A 25069-nucleotide genomic window follows, 5' to 3' on the forward strand; every position below is an offset into this window, starting at 1 on the left:
ATTTAAGATTATAATGGAAACACTATGTAGATTTATTTTTTTTTCTGTTTATTTATTTTGAAAGAGAGAGAGCATGAGTGGGGTAGGGGCAAAGGGAGGAGAAAGAATTCGAAGCAGGCTCTGACAAAGGGCTCAAACTCATGAACCATGAGATCACGACCCAAGCCAAGATCAAGAGTCAGATGCCCAAAGACTTGTATAGTTTTTTGGTGTGTCTTTAGATGTTTGTTTATTTACTTATGAGAGAGAGAGAGAGAGAGAGAGAGAGAGAGCAGTCGCTCACTCAGTTGGGGAGGGAGGGAAACAGAAGGAGACATAGAATCTGAAGCAGGCTCCAAGCTGTCAGCACAGGGCCTGATGTGGGGCTCGAACCCATGAGCCGTGAAATCATGACCTGAGCTGAAGTCAGAAGCTTAACCAACTGAGCCACCCAAGAGCCCCTTATAGTGAAGTATCAATAAGTGATCCAGACCAACAATTTCCAACAACCTAGAGGTAACGTGGGCTACCTCCATAAGCTGCCCCTTCTGGCTGCCACCCTTTCTTCTTCCTTGTATTTCTCTCCTTCATTCCAGAGTCCAAGATAAATTAGGTCAACTACTATTACATAGAGTCATTTCACTTGGGAAAACTACTCTCAAAGCCTTGATAACCTCTCTCATCCCAAAAAGTTACTTTCTTTTTTTTAATGTTTACTTATCTTTGAGAGAGAGAGAGAGAGAGCACGCGCGCGAGAGAGAGCACAAGCAGGGGAGGGACAGAGAGAGAGAGGGAAATACAAAATCCAAAGCAGGCTCCAGACTCCGAGCTGTCAGCACAGAGCCCCATCCGGGCTAGAACCCACAGATCGCGAGATCGTGACCTGAGCTGAAGTCAGAGGCTCAACTGACTGAGCCCCCCAGGCAACCTCCTAAAAAAAAGCTACTTTCTATGAAAGTAATACAAAATCCATAATGGAGACAAGAGTCTCCTTGCAGAGAGGTCTTCAACCACAGAGGACATAGTTTACACCTGAGGGTTTCAAAGAGGGCGACACACCTGCCTCCAGAACCACTTAGGCTGCTGGTCAAATCAAGACTCTCTTACCCACTTAATTCTTTCAGAATTTCTGTGACATGAATTAGAAGTCTTTGCTTGTAAATACTTCTCCGGGTAATTCTGATATTCACCCTAGTTTGGTAATCACTGATTTAAATATCAGAATGACTTCAGTTTCATTTTAAAACACACACACACACACACACACACACACACACACACAGTTTCGTTTAAAAAAGACCTTCTAGGGGCGCCTGGGTGTCTCAGTCGGTTAAGCAGCCGACTTCAGCTCAGGTCATGATCTCGAGGTCCGTGAGTTCGAGCCCCGCGTCGGGCTCTGTGCTGACTGCTCAGAGCCTGGAGCCTGTTTCAGATTCTGTGTCTCCCTCTCTCTCTGACCCTCCCCCATTCATGCTCTGTCTCTCTCTCTGTCTCAAAAATAAATTAAACGTTAAAAAAATATATAAAAAAAATAAAAAAGACCTTCTAAAAACAAGGCCCTGCTAATTGCTAAACCAAGAACAGAGCATCTCATTTTGCATAGCTCACCTGGAACACACAATGCATTTTAAAATGATAATTTAAATTTTAATTCAATTTGTTCAGAGTTTATTACGAAGTAGCCCTTACATTAGAGAGAGCTATAAAGATTAGGACGGCATAGTGCCCTAAGACTGTAACAATCAAAACCTAAGGTTTTGTTTGTGCCTATTTAAAACTACCAACTGAAAAAATGGAAAGAGAAAAAAAGAAGCTTCTTTAGAAAGAAGATGCTGAGTTCTACCTTCATCTTATTATTTTATATCTTGATGTTTTCCTACAAAGTAATACAAGCCTTTGTCTATGTTTCTGAACAGCAGAAACAGATCTACCCACTTAAGTAGATACATTCTATTTGCTTATCCAGGACCACACCTCATGAAAATACATGATGCTGATAGGGGGCCTTTATAGTCTTTCACTGAAAATCCCATTTTATCTATTTCCTGGATTTGAAAGACAACCATTTACAATATTATAAAGGCAATACTTCCTCCATCAAGTCTACATGGCTTTACCTCCTGTCCCCTTCCAGTCTGTGGATGGAAAACCAATTACTAGGCAGGAGCCACCAAGAGGGGCCTTAATAGCAGATCATTACGTTATTTCTTCCGCAGGCTCCAGCCCTATGCAGAAGCCATACTTATCTCAGGCTTTTGTTCTTATTTTTAATCCAAGATTTACAAGATTGAATGTCGAAGTATCACATTTCTGAAGAGACTTCCGTAAACAGATGAGTAAATCCTGGGCCAAAAGACAATTCTGTGCTGGAACAAATTGCACGAAAACCTCTTCCATCGTTTCTCAAATGCAAGTGCACTGAAACCACTGAAGCAGAATCTTAGGGCATTTGAAGCAGAATCAACCCCAGAATTGATACTTCAGTGTGATTCTTAGGTGCTTTGGAGACACATGCAGGTTTGGCAATCCGGCTGGAGTACAATCATAAAGGCCCTGGATGGCTGCAGTCAGGGCACAATTTTCGGTGGTAATTTACAAGAAGCATCATAAGTGTCCACGGTCTTGGGTTCTAAAGGACATTTTGTTCAGATGGGACTCAAATTCTAAGTGAACCTTCACACTCAAAGGTGGAGTACAGTACAAATCCTCCCACCATTCAGAATCAGCTGAGCTGGCAGATTGAAAGAAACCACCCAAACCAGAGGCAGAGGAAGGCTGTGGAATGTGTGGTGTGGGCTCCACACGCTGTTTACTCCTCGCCACCCCACCCATCCTTTGTCCTCCTGTGAGGAAGAGACCTCCGGAAGAGACCCAGTGCTGGTTCTAGGCCAGGGCTGCCCAACGGAAATACAAAGAAGCATGCATCATTTCGAATTTTCTATGAGAGTAAAATTTACACAGAGTAAAATCAAGCATGATTAATTTTAGTAATATATTTTGTTCAATGAATATACTCAAAGTATCATTTCAACATATAATCAATATAAAAATTATATTGTACTTTCTTTTTTTCTTACAGGATTTCATCTCCAAAATCCTACATAGACTTTTATTTAATCACAGCACATTTCAATTCAGATTAGCCACATGTGAAGTGCTCAGTACCCTCATGTGACTCGTGGCTCCTGTAGTGGCCAGTGCAGATCTAGACATCACACTGGCCCTCAGCCCCATCCTTCACCTCTCCCATACTCAACTTTTCTTTCAGGATTCTTGCTACAAACCCATAACTCAATCCTTGGCTCTAGCCACTTTCCATTCTGAAATCCAATCACAAAATTTTCCAACCTCAAATTTCCCAAATCACTAACCTGATATTTATTTTTATTTTTATTTTTATTTTTATTTTTATTTTTATTTTTATTTTTATTTCTTGTCCCTCTGTTTTAGAATGTGTTTTTGTTTCTACTCCCTCTCTTTCACCTTCTGGCCCTTGTTCCCACTGAAATTCCATGTGGGATGGGAGGGATGGAGGGATTTGGACATAAGAAGGCAAAATTTCCTGAACTATAAAGTGGTTTAAAAAGTCACAGCTATAGCCAAGCTTTCTAGACGTTCAAAGTGCAAGAACTGTGAAAGCACAGGAGGTTAAGTAGGAGAGCCAAGCTGACAAACAGGAGGGGGACAGAGGGTCCCACAGAGCGAGTTCCCTTAGACACTCCTGGCTAAGGGCTTCACCACCTCACAGTGAAGGAGATGAAAATTAACGCCAGAGCCACCACGCTGTATTTGTATTGTTGTGTTATGTGTAATCACGCAAATTGACCAGATACCCCACAGCATAAATCCCATCATTCTCAAGGAAACATTTTGTTGCTTGTACGAAGTTACAAGTAAACAAACCCTTACAGATATTTTTGAAAACAGAAAATTGAACAAGGCATTGAGTTGGGGGGAGGCTGCAACTGATAATTACAACCACACTTCTCGTGTTCCTGAAGGGAACTACCAGGTGTGCAACAATCTCCTCAGAAGGCACCTCAACGAGGCTCACTCCTTTCACTGGGTGCTATAACCAGGACCACCATTCATCCACTCGACAATACACTCAAGATTGATTTTGTGCCAGCCTCCGAGCTGAAGCCTAGTAAGATAATGAAATAGCGTTAGGAGTCACCAAGGCAGCCATTGCTCACAGGGCTATGAGCAAAACTATTCCGTACCCCAACTCTGCTTTTAGAACACTCTCCTATCCAACTTCCTGATACCTACTTCTATGAAGTGGTCACCTCTCTTCTTGAATGGAAGACACCAGCCCCGAAGTCACCCCAGCCACCTACCCTAGACCTATTCCTCTGACAAATGCTCCCACTGCAAAGCTGCCAGGCTCGAGGCTCCCTCTCCCTTCTAAGTCAACACACCAAGTCCTAAATGTCAAGAAAGGAGCAATCTTACTGAAGCAGTTCACGCTCTGGTAGAAATAACTAAATGTACAGGCTGTGGGAGGTGGGCAGTCATACGAGTTTTCTATCAGGGAAACCTTCCTGCCAACAGCTAGCACTTACCTGAGCCTTCATGAATGGGTTGGGCTTAGACTGGGAAACAGATGTCACAGGCAAACAGGAAATGGATGGGGGGCTGTGAGGGCCCCAAGACTCTGAGATGTTCTGTTGTAGTGGTTCAGGAAACATGCCTGAGAATCGTTATGGATACACGATTATAGTGGGGGGGGGGGGGGGTAAAGAACATGTTATTAACATGTTTTTGATTTTCTTTTCTTTTCTTTTTTTTAAGAAAATACCATCACAGGTTATATCAGACACAAAGCTATGTACTCATTAAGTCTGTTTAATTCTCCTTCCCCTGAGTACTGAGGAGACTCTATTTCCCAGTACCTGGGGCACAGGTGCCATGAATCTCTTGAAGCTTAAATGATGTTGATAAGGTGTGTGGCTAAATGAATGCCTGATGATACTAAGGAATTAATGACAATATTTTTAGGATATCATTTAGATATGGTAGTTATATTTAAAAAAAAATTTTTTAACAGTTATTCATTTTTGAGAGACAGAGAGAGACAGAGCATGAGTAGGAGAGGGACAGAGAGAGAGAGGGAGACACAGATTCCAAAGGAGGCTCCAGGCTCTGAGCTGTCGGCACAGAGCTTGACGCGGGGCTTGAACTCATGGAGTGTGAGATCATGACCTGAGCTGAAGTCAGGCGCTTAACTGACTGAGCCGCCCAGGTACCCCTGGTGGTTATATTTTTAAAGACATTCTATTGCTAGGGTATGAATGTTTGGGTGAACCCCCACCCCCGTCCCAAAGTAATATGTTGAAACCTAATCCCTAATGTCATGGTATTAGGATGTGGGGCCTTTGGGAGCTGATTAGATCAAAAGGATAGAGTCCCTAGAAATAAAATTAGTGCCCTGGGGTGCCTGGGTGGCTCAATTAAGTGTCTGACTCTTGATTGTGGCTCAGGTCATGATCTCACGGTTTATGAGACAGAGCCGCATGTCAGACTCTACACTGACGGGGAAGAGCCTGCTTGGGACTCTCTCTCTTTCTCTCTCTCTCTCTTTCCCTCTCTGCCCCCCCCCCACCCCTGCTTGTGTGCACTCTTTCTCTCTCAAAATAAATAAATAACCATTAAAAAAAAAAGAGCTAAGATTAGAGCTCTCATAAAAGAGATTCCACAGAGCTCCTTCACCTCTTCCACCATGAGCAAACACAGTGAGCAGGAGGGGACTAGGAACCAGAAAGAAGGCTCTCACCAGAATATGATCATGCTAGTGCCCTGATCTTGGACTTCCAGCCTCTGGGACTAAGAGAAATACGTTTCTGTTGTTTAAAAGCCACCCGGTCTATGGGATTTTGTTAGAGCAGCCTGAATGGACTAAAATATGTTTTAGAGGCACTACACACTGAAATAATGATAACTGAATTGACATTATATGTGGGACTGGTCTCAGAACTGTTTGGTGATGGTTGGGGAAAATGGAGAGGGGTTGTAAGTGTGGGGGGTTTGATGAAACAAGGCTGAACACAGTTGATAAAGGCTGAAACTGGGTGATGGGAACAAACATGGGAGTTTGTTACAGCAGTCTCTACTGTTATGTATTTGAAAGTTTCAACATAAGATGTATGGGACCCTCCAACTCTCTCTTCTTCTGCCTACACTGACATAGTCATTCTAGATGGTGGGACTCTAAAATGCAAGCAGCATAAAACCCAGGGGCTGCACTAGGAAGAGAGCTTCCCTAGGGAGCGGCAGAATCCACAGCCATCTCCCTATGATCAAAAACTAAACCTTCTCAACGTCAAGCCATTTCCATTTTGGAGCTTACTATTACATCAGTATATATGGTTTCAGAGATGATTTAGTCTGAGATGGCCTATGCAGTCTAGGGTTGTATAAGAAATTATTAGAAATTTGCAGGGAGGAAGAAAAGAATAGGGAATAGTAGGCAAGAGGTAGGACTAATAATAAATAATATATAACTGAGACCAGAGACCTGATGAAAAAAGTCAATGAGAACTCCCCAGGGGAGGAGTAGCTGAAGGATTCTGTCATACAACGATGTCTACTATAAATTATTTGTGTATGGCTTTACAATATAGTTCTGCTCACTTGTCCTCACATTTCAGTAAAATCTCTTATATGCAAATGCCTTACATAAGTGATACTTCAGGGGATATTAAGGTGAAAGGTCTATGATCTCTATCTTGGTTGGCACAAGAAAAGGAAATGAGAATGGCCACAGGCAGTAAAACATGGGTGAGGTGGGAAGTTTAGCAGGAAAAGGAAAAGGAAATGGGAAATGCCCATGAAAAGATAAGGTTCTTGGGAAGGATTAAAAATCAGGAGAGGGTAATAATGGACACCCAGCAGGTGGGAAAAGACTTGAGCCAATTTTCTTTAAATCTCAAAGAAGAGTCAACATGATATTGGGGTTCCATAATCACATGCATTTTTAAATATGTCATTACATTCTATGGGTCATTCTCATGATGGAGCAGAGTTATTCTATGATGCCTTATGATAAAATGAGTAAGACTACGTTTTCCATATTGGAGTGTACAAAGGCATATCCAGCTGAAAATGTCTTAATGCCAAAAAGCAAGGCAAGGATAAATCCAGAGGTGGTGGTTTGAAGTGGCCATTAGAGGCAGAAAGGTAAATGTAGGTATCATGTTTATAGATGCAACAGACATATGAGAGTAGATTTAATCATGTCTTCATCTATTATACAATAAAGTTATTGTGGCTCTGCCCTGGGCTTAGCACTGGCTAATATGCTGGAGACCCAAAGGAATATGATACGGTCTCCGCCCTTGAGAAACATATATTTAAGTGGGAAATAAAAATTAGTAAATAGTCCATAAAGTAAAGTGTAATAAGACACAAAAAATATGTGGCCAAGATTTGGAGGTAAGAAGGTTCTGGCAAGATCTAGAATCAACAATGGCTAAAGAATGAAGGAAAGGGCATTATAGGACTGGAAAAGCACCATGTAAAAAGACTCTGAGGTAAAAGGCAGGGCTGCATTTAAGGAACTGAAGCAGATTAGGATAGTTAATGGCTAAGGTTAGGGAGGAAGGTGGTGGGGTACCAAGAGATAAGCCTGAAGAGAATAGCTATGGCCAAATTCCTACTGCTTATTCTAGAGGTACAGGAAACCACTGACTTTTAAAATAGCAAGCCAGTGAGAAATACCATCTGGAAATAGTGTGGAAGATGGATCCAAGGAGAGCAAACTGTAGGAAGAGAGACAAGTTACAAGGATTTCAGTAATACAGGAGAGAGTCCATGAGGACTTTAATGAAAATGGCAGCAGCAGGGGTGGATGTAAGTAAAGAAATTCTAGCAACATTAAGATCAAAGGGACAGGACTGTGTGATGGCTTAGAGGTGAGGAATAATAGGAAGGTAGTAGTCAGTCATGATTACTAGGTTATTTGGCTTGGACAATTGTGCCTGGGGGAATCTGCTTGTCCAGAGAAAGCTGTGCAATCAAACTACAGTATCTCCTCCATTCTTTAAATTCTTACACTTTTCTTCTCAGGCCTAAGGTAGAAACATTTAATTCAATCTCATGCCATTCAACTGATCCACACAATCTCAATTAACTACGAGTTGAAAAAGTTATTGATCAGTCACACAGAATTCTTGACAGCTAATACGATCTGAATGTTTGGGTTAAAATGGAAAGATGAAAAATTAAGAGCCTCATTGCCAGTGTATCGTGATAATGATGATCCTCCAATTCTTTATCAGTTTACCTTGTGCTCTGACATGCCCAATGATCAGGTGTAAGAAGTCAAATTCTAAATGGCTTCCAAACTACTGTTAACATAAACTGTACCAATGTACGGTTTTCAAAATATTTTTAAAAACCTTAATCCTCATACAAATACACAATGAAAATAAAGGTGTGTATAACTTTTTAATAAGGGAACCAGAAACTTGATAAAGTCAGTTTAAAAGACAATTTGAGTTAGGCAAAGCCTTCTTAGATAGAAGCATGAGCAACAAAAACAAAATAGACTGAATTTCATCAAATTTAAAAACATCTGTGCTCAAAGGACACCATCAAGAAAGTGAAACAACAACCCATAGAAAGGTAGGAAATGTTTATAAATCATATATCTGGTAAGCAATCTATATCTAGAATATATAGAAAACTAATACAGCTCAGTAATAAAAAGACTCAGTAATAAAATAATAAAATGCCTCAATAATAAAAATAATTAAAAACCGGTCAAAGAATCTGAATAGACACATCTTCAAAGAAGATACAGAAATGGCCAACAAGCATATGAAAAGATGCTCAACATCATTAGCCATTAGGAAAATGCAAATCAAAACCATAATGAGATACCATTTCATACCTGCTTGTATGGCTGTAATTAAAACAACAGAAAGATAATCAAAAAGACAAGTGTTGGTGAGGATATGGAGAAACTAGACCCTCACATAAGCCCTGCAGGCATGTAAAATGGTGCAGCTGCTTTGGTAAATAGTCTGGCAGCTCCTCAAAAAGTTAAATACAAAGTTAATACATATGACCTAGCAATCCCACTCCTAGGTACATGTGTAAGAGAAATGAAAACATACATTCAAACATTCATACATGAATGTTCACAGCAGCATTATTCATAGGGGTCAAAAAGTACAAACAACCCAAATGCCCACAGATGAAAGGAAAAATTAAAAAGTGGCATACCCATATAATGACATATTACTGGGGAATTAAAAAAGAATCAAGTATGAATACAAGTTACAACATGGATGAATCTTGAACACACTATGCTAAGTGAAAGGAGTCAGTCACAAAAGATCCATGATTATTTGATTCCATTGGTATGACACATCCAGAACCGGTAACTCAACAGAGACAAAAAGTTGTCTAGGAGTGGGGGACAGCTAAAGGATATAAGGTTTCTTTCTGGGGAGATGAAAATGTTCTAAAATTGATTTTGATGATGGTTGCACAATTCTGTGAGCATAACAAAAATCACTGAATTGTATACTTTATATAGGTGAATTGTATGCCATGAAAATTGTACCTCTGCTGAAAGGGAGGGCCTACACTGGCCAACCCCATCTTGTTCTGTGTCCTTCACCTTGACCACGCCTCCTCCCCTTGAGTAACCTCCCGCTCACCTGCCTAACAGGACTCCGACCCTTCCCCAGCCAATCGGCTGAGGCCACAGCCATTACCTCACCAACTGCCCCTAGGCCCCAATAAAACCTTTGTCCTTTTGAAACTCGCTCTCTCTCCCAGATATCTCACCGCTGTGTCGGTGCAGGTAGGGGATTGAGCTCGAGCTAGCTCGAATAAAGGCTCTTTTGCTTTTACATCGGACTCGGCTCCCTGGCGGTCTTTGGGGATCACGAATTCTGGGCATAACAGTGCAAAGCTGTTATTATGCATATATATGTATACTTATATCAATATACACAAATTAAATTTGAAAAACTAGTGTTACAATGTTCATGAAAAACAAAAAGGAATGAGATTGGTAAATTAGATACAAGTTTGTCCAATGTCCTACAAGGCAATAAAACTGTAACATTTGAAGCCTTATTTCCTACTAGAGAGAAAAATAATCACTGCTATCATATTTCTGTATGTTAAGTTCTAAGTTGACAGAGTTGTAAAATATAGTAGTATAGATATAAATAAGTCAATCAAAGTTGTATTCCTCTAGGTTTGTTAGACAATGTCTTACATTACAGTAAATGTCACACAGTCATCTGTTGTCTTATTCCCTCATCTTTGATAATTTTTAACAAACTATTCTCAAGAGCAAACCACAATGATTTTGCATCCCAGTGTTGGTAAATAGAAAATGACAGGGTATTTCCTCCTGGCTAATTACATGGAAATAGATTATGTAAAAGTGAAGGGGGGGTGCCTGGGTGGCTCAGTTGGTTAAGCGTCTGACACTTAGGTTTAGGTGATGATCTCACAGTTCCTGGGATTGAGCTTGCCCAAAATTCTCTCTCCCTCTCTCTGCCCCTCCCTTGTGCTCTCTCTTTCTCTCAAAATAAAGAAATAAAACAAACAAACAAGCAAACTGAAGGAATCTCAGAACTATAAAGTCACAGGAAATCATTTGAAACAAAGGAAAACTTGACCAAGCAACTCTTAAAACTATTAGGATTTTTTTAAAACTACATGGAATTAGTAACTATAGGAATTATTAAAGAAAAAGTCTGAAAACTCTCACCTGATAATAGAATAAGTTATTATAGAAACTTTAAAAGATAAAATACTTGCAAGATGGAAGCAAAGATGCTACAAAAGTTGTTCGGAATTTACAAACCCAGTGAAAGAGGTGAGGCATTAATGAGACAGATTGACAAAGCTGAATGACAAACCTGTGATTAGTAATGACGGGCTCACAGAGCCAGCCAAATCATAGCTAAATTGCACAGCTAATGAGAAGAAAAGAAAAACCAACAGGACTAGGAAACAGACCAAGGTAATCCAATTTAAGAATCATCAGCCTACCAGAGGTCAAACAATTATTCAAGCAGAATAGAAACCTTACTTGAGAAAGGAATTAAAGACAATTTTCTGGATGCTCAAAAGAGACAATTATAATGCAGCTATCTTAGAGGAATGTGAAAAGCCATTTAGAGGAACTGTCATTGAAATGTCCCTGGGTTTCTATGTATTTTAAGCATGAAACACAAAAACAGAAAGATATGTTTTTTGAAAGAAAAAAAAAAAAAAAGAGGATGTTGTGTTCTATCACATATTGATTGAATCACCTGAGAACAGTCACTTAGATGGAGTCATATAAAGTCCTAAATGAAATATGTATCAGATCCCTCTGAAAAAGGATACATATGCCTTGAAAGTGAAAGACAGAAGCTGGCAAGTGACTGGCCCAAGGTACTAATTTTGCCAGAGGTTCCACCAAAGAATTTTTTTCTGCCACCAGAAGAGATAAAAAATGCAACCGGCAGCTAAGCAGTACAGGTAGGAAGGCAGTGAGTCAGAGACCAAAGGCACCTTGTCCTGACACTAAGAACCGTGGGGCAGGCACTTGTTTACTGATGACAGAGACAGGAATGAAATAATTGGTTGGTGAGTTCAGAACCTTCTGTTCTGGAGGTCAATGTAGCTATTTAAGGAGGTACAGAAACTGAAACAATTTATCAGTGAGCTAAAAATATCCACAAAGGGATCCCAGAAATTTTGAAAGCCAGGGAGAACTAAAAAGGACAAGTAGATTGCAACATTAATAAAAAGTGGGTTAAAGATGTCATGATTAATCAAACAACAACGTTTTTAAAAAGATAAGGTATAAACAATAATGTATAAGGCTCCAGACTACCTCGAAGAGATAAGCCAACACTCGAGGCTGGATATCATATGATTTCTGAAGGCAGAGTCAAGATTCTTTAATATAAATACATAACAGAAGTAAATAGAAACAATTATGACATAATGTTTTTGTAAAAACGGATTAATCAAATTGGAAGTTATCTTTTTTGAAAGGGAAACTGTCTTTGAAAAAGAAGAAAATAAAGAAAAACATAAAAGGCAAAGCAAGTAGAAATGTATCAATTAAAACAAATTAGATAAATGAGTCAAATAAAGCAAAGATAACCGCCCGGCAGAGAAACAGAATCCAACAATGTGCTGTCCCTAAGATACAAGTAAGCCAAATGGGCAATAGGTCAAGGTTTAATTTAAGTTTTATTGTGTCTTTGCAAACACAAAAAGAGTGAAGGTTACTATTATGAAAATATTATATGTGAAAAGGTATATATAAAACTATAAAAATTTAATAATGGTGCATCTTAATGTTTTAACGTAATAGCAGCAATATATCCTGAAGAAAAGTCATGAAAATTGCCAAATATAATTATATCTGAAAGCCTTAGCAGGACACCACAGCTGACTGAACAGGTAAGGAATTAAAAACCTTTTCAATAAATCAGATCCCCTGATCAACATCACTTCTTAATCCAATATCTCTAAATCTCTTAAAGACAAATAGTGTGATAGAATTGCTCTATCTTAGCAAAAATCGTTCATTTCTGTTTTCCACTTTCAACCTCTCCACGGATTCTACAAATAGTTTTAATACTCAGTCAACCTCTATAGGCTTGGCGGTGCACTGTTCTGTAACATTTGCCATATAGGCCACTCAGTAGACATTTGCCATTGATCATAAGTGCTCAACAAAATACTTGCTGAATAGCCAAATACATACCAATATGGGAACAGTAGCAATAAGCCTGGCAACACAGCACCACCCGCTGAAACGAATTCCAAATGTATGAATAGTAGTTTCCCCCCCACCCCCAGGATGGAATACAACCCTTCTTTCCTCAAAAGGCAAAGGCAAACTCTCATTTAAGACTATTTAAAACAATTGAATGAGTACCACGTTAAGTTAAAAAAAAATATGTTTACTGACCTTGTAAGAATGTAAGGCGAAAATGAAGCTGGATTATCCTGCTCTGAAAAGAGGGGCATAGATCCTCCCATTATCCACAGACGGAAGTACAAAACGACAATCACCTTCAAAGAAAAGGAGATTTGGTAAGAAAGTCATTGCTCGTTGGGCGTAAGCCCCACCTTTCTGGAGGACGCTTCCAGATGCTTTACAAATATTTTGTTTCATAATGAGCACTTCTATAAAATCCTAACACTCAAAATGAGTACGCAAGATGGGAACAGCTGGGTAAGGAGAAGAGTATAAACAATGAAGGTGTTGAGGGAGAGGCAAGCAAATTCTTAATTACAGCTGTCAGTAGCAAGCATTTATCAGCTGTTATCCACTGAGCTAAAGACTTTCCATCTTCCCTGTGGCCTCACAGAACCTAGAGGTAGATGAGACAGCTGAGGCTTCCAGGTAATTTACCTAGAATCCCACAGTTAATAAACTGCAAGATCCAGGAGTTGAATCTATGTCTTGTCCAACCGCTTTCTTAACCATTCCATTTAAACAGCCCCATGAAAGTTAATTTAAAATACAATAAACAATACTGCTGGGTTTTGGATAAACACATTTGAAGTGTTCCAACCCTCCAATGCCCTGAAGGAGAACATTCATGAAGGGTTATTTCAACAAATTCCGGGGCACAGCTTTTGTGTCACCCGCTGGAATTCTATCACTAAATGGTGCTATCCTGTTGCCAAGGTGAATAAGAAAGCCAGAAGGAGAGACATTTCTGTGGGGAGGAGAGTTCGCCCAAACAGGCCTTCCAGATGCTTCTCATTTCAACAGGACCAATTACATTGTTTTTATTAAAGTCAGAGGAAAACCTTTGCTTGAATAAAAAAGCTAAAGGATTAATTTTGGAGGTAGTTAAGGCTGGATTTTTTTCCCCATGAATATCACTGACTTCCTTTATAAATATCTTTTATATAAATAACCTCAAATCTAAAATCCTAAAATAAAAGTATGGTGTCAGCCAAAAGCATAGCAACAGTAAACAATGCCTAGGCAGCCAATTAAAAATCGTCTTAACACTCGCAATGTCCTGCTCAAACTGAAGTTAAATTCTTACAGGCTTTATAATGGAAAATATCAACTACAAATGTAACAGCACAAGTATCCTGAAAGAATATAAATTCCCTAAAATACTATGAAGAGGAAAAAAGCCGTGATAATTAAACAAGAAGAGTAGGAAGATAAATAGTAGAAAGGGCTTTGATAATAAATTTTTAAAAGAACAAAGGGATTAATAATTTACAACTTTCATCACTCCAATGATGTCAGATTACTTGCATTCCCATACAATTCTAAGAAAATAAATCATGTCTGAAACCAGTGATGAATCATCCTAGCTCTGTGCAAAGATACTAGGGAACACTTTAGAGAAATGTTTTGTCCCTTTTGTTGAGACTGTCCAGTCAAGGCTCTCCACCTTCATTGAAATTTTCCATATTCTTCTTCCATAAACACGCTTTAGCATCAAGAAGAAAATCACATTAATTGGTGACATTACAATTCAAAGACTTTTTTGTAAGTTTCCTATCAAAATTTATCATAAATTTTGACAGAAATTTATGGGAGACAGCAGTGGCATAACAGACTGATCTCCTAATCATGAATTCTTGAATCCAAGAATGTAAGAAAATAATTATTGGGACTGTCACCAGAGATGGCCACCAAAAATTCCTGCCCCCTTTGCATGTACATTCTGCTCTTCTCATCAAGAATGAAGCCAACTGCCCCTCCTCTTAAATCTAAGTTGGTTTTGTGACTTGCATTGACCAAGACAATGTTGTAGAAAGTGCAATGCATCAGTTCTGGGCCTCACCCTTGAGAGGTCCTGCAACTTTTGGCTCATTCTTTTAGAACCCAATTGACATGTTGTAAAAAAAAAAAAAAAAAAAAAAAAGTCCTGGCTACACTGCTGGAGGGAGGTCACAGGGAGAGACTCTAGAGAAGGAGATACCACAGACAGACAACCTCAGCCAGCTGACAGCTACAAGAACCTGCCTGTGCAACCCCAGTCAAAAATCATGATGAGCAATTAGAACCACCCAGCTAGATGCTGTCCAAGCTAAAGCATTCAGGGTAAATATATGTGGTAGTTGTTTTAAGCCACTAAGTTTGGGGGTGGTTTGTTTTGCAGCAATAGATAACTGATACAGCCAGGTTTGTGCTACTGAGACAATTCAGGATCAGCACCTTGAAAGGGACTCATAAAATACTATAATTCATCCGGTCTGTCTTTGAGTTACCATATTCCCAGAAGGCTTTCATACATACCTTCCAAGGCGTTGTAACATTTATGGCATGTAAACTCTTTGAGCCTAACATCATGTTGTTCGAATATATTGCTGATTCTATTAAATAATCTGGACCATGTCTCTGAGCCAAGTTAAAATAAAACACTTCTTATCAGATATTTCAGAAGCATATCTATACTTACATAAGTTATGACCAAAGTGGCCCTTTTTAAGAATGGCCTCATGGTAAGCAGGAAATTTCTATTGGTCCTTGCTGTCAAGTACCTGAAACAGGACAGAAAAAAAAATTAAGTAAGTTTTAGAGTCCACCACACATAATGTTCTCCATTCAATGTGAACAGGTCATAGCTTGAGAAAAGACTAGAAAGGATCATAGCTAAGAGCATGGCTCCTGGAGTCAGACCACCTGGGTTTCAGTCCCACAGCTGCTTACTGTCTGGAAGGCCTGGAGCAAGTTTCTTAACTTCTTTGCACATCTGTTTTCCTCACTTATAAAAAGGGGGATAGTAGTAATATCTACTCCACAGAAAAGCTGTGGGCAAAAATGAAAGAATAAATGGAGCAGGACCTAGCACTGTCAGCTATGAATATTACTAGCCCATCTACCCAAATAACCCAGGCATTCTGGCAAATATAGGGTTACACTGGTCAAAGGGATGATCTTAAACAAATTAAGAGTTTAGCTATTTAATTTAATTTGAGAGACACTACATCTTCAACCTACAAAATATCTCACAAATATCTTACCCCTAAAAAAATAAAGGATGCCAAGGTTGCCCAAGTTAAGAAATTTACCCAAGGTAACAAAGGTAGTCAGCATCAGTGGTGGGATCACAGCTCCCCAATATGCAGTGGGCAATTTTCTCACCTGCCTATGGCCTCTGGAACCAAACTAGGTTACAAGAATGTCAACTTCTAGAGGGGCAGGAAGTTATAAGGACTCTGCGTCTGCCACAGCTCACTCACTTGTACAAAGTAGGAGCTCCATATTTCCACATATAAGGCACATGATTGGCTGGTTTTAATAAAGACCATGAAAGGGAAGCCAACAGAAAGTTATTAACAAACCCCAAGCAAAAACCTAAAGCAAGTCATTTCACCTACATGCAAATTTCTGTATTTTAATCTACAAAGTGAAGGAAACAAGTCAAATCGAATCATGTAATCCAGGAAGCAGTTCCCACCTCATCCTTATTTTCCCTACCCTTTTTCATTTTTTTCTTTTACCCTACTTAATCCAATTTCTCTTCAAAGTATTTCTTCCCAGAATCTCTTAAAATCTGCACTTGAATGAGGTCCCTTTACACAACGGGAATATTCCCATTATTCCCAATATCCCCAATATTCTATTGGAGAGAGATCCCTTTATAAGGCCTGAGTGGGTTACTATCACAAAAAAGCGTCTATCTTGACAACTGCTTATAAAACATATATGTCCAAATGGTACTGCAAGGAGGTACTATAATGTCACTCAGAAGCAAGTCCTCTCTTCTTGCTTCCTTTTCCTCTTCCTGGTTCAGAAACAGCTGTGGATCTGACCTTTCAAGTTTTTAATGAGTGGAGAAAATGAGGTGAGCCCAAAAAAAACCACTAGAGTCAGCTTTTAGCAAAATCTGGACTGGATCCATCCCCAAGCACTGCACTTAAACCTTGGCAAGGAGGACGGCCAGGGATACTGTCTGCTCTCACAACACAGGTGCATCACTAATGTCCCCAAAATAGGCTTAAGGGAGTCCACCACCTCCTGAATCTGGACACAAGATTTGTGTATGTTTTCATCTGTGCATTTCTCTGAAGCAAAATCCTTGGCTTTGATCTTTAGTGTCAACTGGACCTATGATTCCAAAAAGGTCAAAGCACCGGTAAGTGTCTTGTCTCAGCTCTGCCTCCACTATTACTATCATTTTCAGGATGACTCAACAAAGATCAACCTGGATATTTCTGCTGTTCCTTTACAGGATGTAATGTAAATGGCAGCAGGGAGGGAATAGCAATGCGGGAAGGAAAAAGGTGCTGGGGAGGCCTGAAATTGCGACACATATGAATGAAAAAGTGTTTCTTGGGTTGGTCTGCTCTTGGAAGCTTCATTTCTCAGGTTCCCTCTGTTGCTGCTTTATTTTAGCACAGTGTTAAAAGTCAGAAGTGGCTTCCTCTCTAAAAACAACAAACCGTAGGGTTTAGGGTGTCGTTTTTTTTTTCAATGTTAAACTTAGGCAAATTCCCAAATTCTGCATTTTGTTTCACTGAAAGCTCACTACAATGGTTATTTCAGGGAGTGATATTTATAAAGTGTCCCTTTGTTAAGAAATTTTTCCTCCCTGATAAATCTCATTTCCTTAAGAGGTTAAGCTCTTTCAGACATCAAATAATTTGTTCTTTAAGATGTAGTATCCCAAAGCAATGAAAGCCTAGAATGATACATACAGCACTGTTGAAAAATGACCTCTTTGAAGATTTCTATTTCTAGTTTCTGTCCAATATTAAAAGAGAAAATAAGCCAAAATGATATGGGCCCTTTTTTGGTAAACACTAGGTCAGAGGCTGAGATTCCTAAGCTCATACAGGAAGTACTCCAAGAGCTGAATTCTCTGTATCCCTTCCTCCTACCCAACTCACAATAAAATTAGATAGTGAAATTCTCCCCACTAATTTATGACATACGTATGGTCTGTAAAGTAGAATCAAACATCAACAACAAATAATGACAATATTATTATTAACATCATTAAAATGCCAAATAATTCATATATGCCAGACACAAATCTAAGTGATTCAATTGTAATTATTTACTACTTACAACCATTCCGTGAGGAAAAATATTATAATTCCTTTTTTACAGAGAAAGAGACCAAAAAACTAGAAGTAATACTTAGCTATTCTATCAGATTCTCTCAGCTATTCATTTCAATCGCAAGCTTAAGTATCTGTAAGTGCCTTATAAACAAAAGGCGCTATGCAAATACCACCACTGATAATGTTCAATTTCAGTCTCTGCTGTTTTCCCTGTGACCCAGAGAACGTTCCAACAACAAAATCAAACCACTGAGGAACCCTCTAAGATGGGAGCTAAGGGTTCTACTCCTGTGCTTCCAATTCATCGGTTATATGACTTGTAACAAGTCCACAAGGAGCTTTGTTTCCTTCTTTTATCAGCGAGAGTTGGACTTAAATGGTTTTAGTCTAAAGTACTGTGATCCTTGGATGTTCTCACCAGCTGATGACATCATAAAGTGACAACTGAAGAAAAACAGAACCCTACTGAAAAATTTAAAAAGAAATGCCAAGGGATTAGGAGGAAGCAATTGTTAGTTCAAGTATGAGACTTGAGAGACCCTTCATAATCTGCAGTTGCACATGAAAAAAATATTTTAACATCAGTTTGGGGTGTTGGCATTATCACCTCTGCATTTTTAACAATTTCTGATTTTAGGCAAATAAAAGCAAAAGACCAAGATTATCCAAAGTAAATTCCCTAACCTGTGCTCCCCTACATCCTGTACTTTCTATTTTTCTGACATCAAATTTTCTATTAACATTTACCTTCTCAGTTGATTGTGTTCAAATATTCAGAGCTAAATGGGATTTCCTGAAGTTTTCCTCCATAGTTTGTCAGTCATCAAATCCCAGGGAGGTCCCAGCTGAGACCAGGACAACCAACCACCCTGGATCACCCACCATAATCTTCAGTGTTAAATAAATGCTCATTATTTCAAGCCACTGAACTTGGGTGACACAGAATTATTGTGTCAGTGGATAATTTATATAACACAATGATCAACACGTGCTTACAGACCCAAACCGAGTTTTTAAAATATTTACCTGCCTCCACTCAACTTCCCCTCCCTCTCTCTCTCTTTTTTTTTTTTTTTTTTTTTTTTTTCTGTGTGTTCCTTATCCTCCAATGGTAGACCAGGGTGCAAAATAAGAATGCTCAGTTTGGGATATAGACAGCAAGCTGGAGGAGGAAAATCACGTGGATGGTACTATTTCCCTTAGCCTTAAATCCTGCTGGTTTAAATAAAATGTTATATTATACTTTCCAGCCCTTCTAGGGATCTATAAAAATCTGTTTATTTTTGCCTTAATACCAGCTCCTGTGGCAGACATCTCAGATACAAAGAGTTGCTACTTTTTAACATTATCCCAATAAATTATAAACTGCTTGAAGGGGAGCAGAATACATGACCCTAAAATTCACCACTTTGGCATGTGGATTATTTTAAGCTGAAGACAATCAAGACCCAGCAGACTCCAGAAAATCTTTTATTTCTCCCTTAGAGAGGGGGCCTTCCTCAGAGAGAAAGCTATACCAGAGAACTGAAAGACCTATCTGTCCGAAAGAGCAAATATGTAATTACCAAACATCTGCTCTTCCTATTGTCTTGTGAATTACCCTTCTCCCCTTCAAAGTGTCAGGCTCCTATCCAATTCCTTAACTCAGGAAGGCAAGTAAGCCTCGACTGCCTGACTTGCCTGTGGGTCTCAAATTTTTATAGGGCTCCCACATATATGAAATGAAATTTGTTTTCTCCTGTTAATCTATTTTATGCCAACTTAATTATTAGAGCAAAGAAGCTAGAAGGGTAGAAGGAAAATTTTTCCTCCCATTAAGCTATATACAAAATTCCTTCTAGAACACCAGTCATACTAATTTATCTTGTTCATTCAAGGTAATAAAGGAGATTAATAAAGAGTCATATACTACAACGAATTGAGTTGTTTTTTTTAAATTAAATTCAGAGCTCTATTTTTTTTTTATAAATTTTTTTTTTAACGTTTATTTATTTTTGAGACAGAGAGAGACAGAGCATGAATGGGGGAGGGTCACAGAGAGAGGGAGACACAGAATCTGAAACAGGCTCCAGGCTCTGAGCTGTCAGCACGGAGCCCAACGCGGGTCGAACTCACGGACCGCGAGATCATGACCTGAGCCGAAGTCGGACACTTAACCAACCGAGCCACCCAGGCGGCCCAATTCAGAGCTCTTTAAAATAGGAATTCAGGAATGTGCTTCCATTTGAAACACAAGTAAAATGGGTTTTTGTTTTTGTTTTTTTTTACTTGACCAAAGTAACAAAGACAAGGCTCACATTAGAAAAGATTATCAGATTAACAAAACAACAAAAAGAAACTTATGTGTCTTTGGGTTCTTCTTTAATGCACTCACCTTGAACCCATAAAGTGCCTCATCTAAATCTTAAATAACCAAAGGCATTCTGAAGAGGAGTGAAACAACCTTTGATGTGTCCTTTGATATTCAAATGCAGAGTCTGAAGGAAAGGAGCTAACATTTCTAAGAAGATAAGATGCATTTCTCAGTTCCATCTATTCAAAAACCCCAATTGACCTTCAATACCCCATTCTGTGGCTGTGGTAAAGTTTCTTCCAGAAATTTTAAACTCTAACCTCTGTGTTATATACAAAGTAATACGTGGAAATAAAGACAAAGAAGACATAAGGGAATATCATTTCAGTTCTCTTAACCATTCTGAAAATCAAAGTTAAAACTGGAAGGGATCAGAATGGCTCAGGGCGTTTTAGGGAGAAAAAAATGAAGTCCAGAAACTAATTTGCATAAGATCAGGGTCTTTAGGTATCAAAAATCAATGAGTTTAGGCTTTATTAATTAAACTTAGGGTCTCCTTTATAGTCCTTCTAAAATGAATTTAGTCTCCAACTACATTTAGTCTCTGACCCCAATTTTTATTTCTTCTACATGTAACAGCAAAAATTCAGTTCTGATGGTATCATCCTGGTCTGTCATTAACAGTCCCAGAAAAGTTTCAATTCATTCATAATAGAGAATACTTAATGCACTGAATATGTGCCATTCACTGTGCTATGCACCTTTTTTGTTTCATGCAATCCCACACTAGCCCATGAGCCATGCTCGTCTCCATCTTGTGAATGAGGCTGAAGGAAAAACTTCTTCAGGATCTTGCAGCTGGCAAGTGGCAGAGGTGAGATACAAATCTAAATCTGAAGCATCCACTACTCACTATAGCCATGTAAGTAAAATACAGCTGGTTTACTTAGCACACTTTCAACATAGATTATTTACTAAGTGCATTTCTGCATGTAAACAACACAATGACTTCTACTTAAAAATGATCCTCTGCCTCTTCAACCATTCTACAAGTCTACAATGAAACTTTGAGTACAGGTTTTTTCATACAAATGAATGAACTGAGGCAGTGCATAATCTTTAAAGGGTCTTTCATGAAGACCCTTTATGTGCTTAAAGGTGAATGCATGTAGTGGTTACTGCAGGTTGAAATGCAAGCTCCATGTACTGTGGGCTGATTCAGAAATTCTAAATGAGAAAAGATGGCCAAAAGGAGAGTGTGAAGAGCTCTGCAGGTGTCACTGCACTGTGAAACAATCAGCCAGCCAGCCCACAGAGACAAGTGGCAAGCAGGAACAGAGAGTTAAGACAGAAAAGGATGCCCCAAGAGAGTGACAATGAAGCTGACACCTGAGGAAGATGAGAAGTGAATTAGGTGAGGAGAGAAGGAATATGATACGTATACAGATGCCTAGGATTGAGAGAGGGCAAGCAAAATGAAGAAAATCAAAGTTCATTCTAGCTGCAGGATCTAATACTGGCAGAGTGGTGACAGACAGGGAGGCTGCAGAGGCAGGCAGGGGCACTTCATCGTTGACCCTCACATGCCACTGTGGAGTTCAGACTTTATTCTAACAGCAGTGAGCAGCCCGTGAAGGGCTTCACATCGTGATGACCCAATCTGATTTCTGTCAGAAACTGACACTATATGATGTTGCTACAGCAACCACTCTGTGGTCCATAACAAAGAGCAAAGGGCCCAGCAGTCCCAATGGGGGAATGGTAGGCAGCAGCGATTCTGGAAGTTTCTGAGATATCAGATTCAGATATGAGAGGTTCTAGTCTAAGTAGGTAGGCTTTATGGTAGGGATAAGTAAGAAAGTATGTGTTATTACATTTATTTAGCAGTCTAATTTACTGTTAAGTCTTTTCTTAATGTATTTCAATTATGTGTTAATTGGCCATTAATTTGGCATCTATAAAAACTTTCTACTAACCAGAATATTAAATTGCCAAAATAAAAACGCATTACAAGAATATACATATTATGCATCTGTATGGCATTTTCTATGTCAAAGGGCTTTTCAGTCCAGTCTAACATTTAATCCTTGAAAGATCCATATGTGGTTGGCAGAATAGAGAATACCATCCCCATATATCTAGACCTAGTGAGCAGTGGATCCTGAACCAGGATGTTTTATGGCCAATTCCATGCCTTTTGGCTGTGAGTTTTCCCTTATTTCTACCAGTCCAAAATTCTTGCACATGACAGACTCTAAGGAACCCATGCATATGAAATCACTGCTACTTGCAATACACATTGGTGTGGGTACACAAGTAAACTTTTGCACAAAGAAGATTACAAACAGCCAATGATACTATAATCATATTTTTCTGAACCTCTTATTGGAATATACGGGCTGATAAATTCAAATACAATTCAGCTAGTGAAAAAGAGTATTTGGTATTGGGACTGTCCTGGTAAACCAAGGAAACACATTTTCTGTTAACAATGACAACAATAAAATAGCTGACATTGAGTAAATGCCTATGGTACCCAAGCACAGTTCCTATGTATAAATCCTTAGCACAATCCTAGAAGATGTGCACTATTAATAGCTTCATTTTACCAATGGGGAAACCAAACTATTAATGGTCAAGAAACTTGCCCCAAGCTCCCACAGGTAATAAGCAAGGAGAGACAGAATGTCAATCTAGCTTATACCCTTAATCACCAATGCTCTGCCAGCTCTCACATCGTTGCCAACTAAATCTCTGTTTTCACTTTCCCTTTGCTTGGATTTCAAACACTACTCTGATGTACAAACATGTCAATAACACATGTTTAAAAGGATAATAATTCAGGATACCATACACACCTGATCAATTTAGAAAATTAACAAAAAGCCTTCTGCAACTTTATCTCTATGAAAAATGACAAGCTATTCCAACAGTAATATTTAATTGGCAAAATATTGGGCACTGAGTTAGGTCCTATAAACAACACATCAAAGAAATAAAAGCAGACATTTAACACTTAAATAATAGCTAACATTGAATGTACACCATGGGCCAGAAACTGTCCTAACCACTTATATTAGCTCTTTCAGCACAAACAACAACAAACTATGAAGCAAGTGGGGGTTTTTTTATGCCTTTTTATTTATTTTTGAGAGGGAGAGACACACACACATACAGAGCAGGGGAGGGGCAGAGAGAGAGGGAGACACAGAATCCGAAGCAGGCTCCAGGCTCTGAGCTGTCAGCACAGAGCCCGATGCGGGGCTCGAACTTACGAACCGTGAGATTATGACCTGAGCCGAAGTCGGACACCCAACTGACTGAGTCACCCAGGCACCCCTGAAGCAGGTGTTATTTCCATTCTCATTTTATGGAAGGGGAAGCTTGGGGTGCCTGGGTGGCTCAGTCGGCTAAGTGGCTGACTTCAGCTCAGGTCATGATCTCACGGTTCGTGAGTTCGAGCCCCACAGTGGGCTCAGTGCTGACAGCTCAGAGCCTGGAGTCTGCTTCGGATTCTGTGTCTGCGTCTCTCTCGGCCCTTCCCCTGCTCATGCTCTGTGTCTCAAAAATAAACATCAAAAAAAATTTTATAGAAGGGGAAGCTGAAGCATAACGAAGTGAATGAACTTGCCTGGGGCCACAAAGCCAGTAAGGAACAGAACTGAGAATTGTACTCATGCATTTTGCTTCCTGAGCCTGTTGCCCAACACTCCACCACATGGCCTTTCTGGACTTGCTGTCCTGCCCCAAGGACAGACGCACACAATAAAGGATGAAAAGAGATCTGGAAGGTAAGAAGTCAGCATGGGCTGGAAAAGGAGAGGAAGCTGTGGGGAACACGTGAGATATGACCTGGGTCTGGAGGGACAGAGAAGATGGAAGAGCGGGGAAGGTAAGAGGGGCCCAGAGGAGAGGTGCCCAGGAAGCTGCAGAGGGACCGGGAGTGAGCACACCGCCCAGGACAACGACGCTCCCTGCAAACACAGCGCAGCAGCCCCTCTCCTGTATCTGGTGCACCCTCAGTGTGTCAGAGTCAAGTGTCTGCAATGTAAACAAGGAAATATGAAAGTGGAACTTTCGAAACCATGGCGGCTTGAACAATAGTAGAATATCCCCATATATAATTGATGTCATTTCCATCTCCCTTTTACTCAGCCACAAAAATGGGCAAGGGATCTCACCCAGGCAGCTCCCTCTCCCCTAAGCCTTCCCCAGTCCTTACCCGGCATCAAGCTTGTCACTTGGGCTCTTTTGGTACCTGGAGCAGGACTGTGTCTCTCCATGGTCCCATCTGTGACCTCCTCCTTAGGTGTTTCAAACCTTAGAGTCAACACCCAGGACATAAATTGGGCCACCATACCAGCAGGGTTGGGGGTCATCCTATGCTGCAGCTCTCCTGGTCTCTCTTGCACTTGTTACATCCATGTAAAACGCAGGCCAGGTCAGCCCAGCTGGGACTCTATCCCACTTTTACACTTGTAAGTGGGTGAGTAACTTAGGTTAGGGTGTGTGCTACAGATGCAGACAGCTTAGATTTTAGACATGCGGCAGAAGAAGTCTTAAACCTTTACGAAGCCACTTTCTCCAATCTAATTCCAAGACAGGGCCGTCAGGCACATGCCCTGAAGCAACTTGCAAAAACAGACAGTAAACCCTGAAGCTCTGTAATACACTTGGTTTCGTGTACAGAGTTCGTGCAGAGGCCAAGGAGGACATTTGGCAGCCTGGGCTTCCTGCAGACACGGGCTCCTCCTGAAATAGATCACCTCC

At 39.9% G+C, this 25069-nt stretch overlaps 1 protein-coding gene across 1 annotated transcript in view; it reads right to left on the bottom strand.

Moving 5' to 3' along the window:
• TMTC1 (transmembrane O-mannosyltransferase targeting cadherins 1) overlaps positions 1-25069 on the bottom strand; it is a 273311-nt gene that overhangs the window by 137373 nt on the left and 110869 nt on the right. The window contains exons 6-7 of the mRNA XM_042946180.1: positions 15396-15477; positions 12926-13029 (exon numbers count right to left, since the gene is read on the bottom strand). Of these exons, the coding sequence (XP_042802114.1) occupies positions 12926-13029; positions 15396-15477 (186 nt within the window). The remainder of the gene's footprint in view (positions 1-12925; positions 13030-15395; positions 15478-25069) is intronic.

This window comes from Panthera leo, chromosome B4 (genome assembly GCF_018350215.1).
Source record: "Panthera leo isolate Ple1 chromosome B4, P.leo_Ple1_pat1.1, whole genome shotgun sequence".
NCBI classification, from domain to species: domain Eukaryota; kingdom Metazoa; phylum Chordata; class Mammalia; order Carnivora; family Felidae; genus Panthera; species Panthera leo.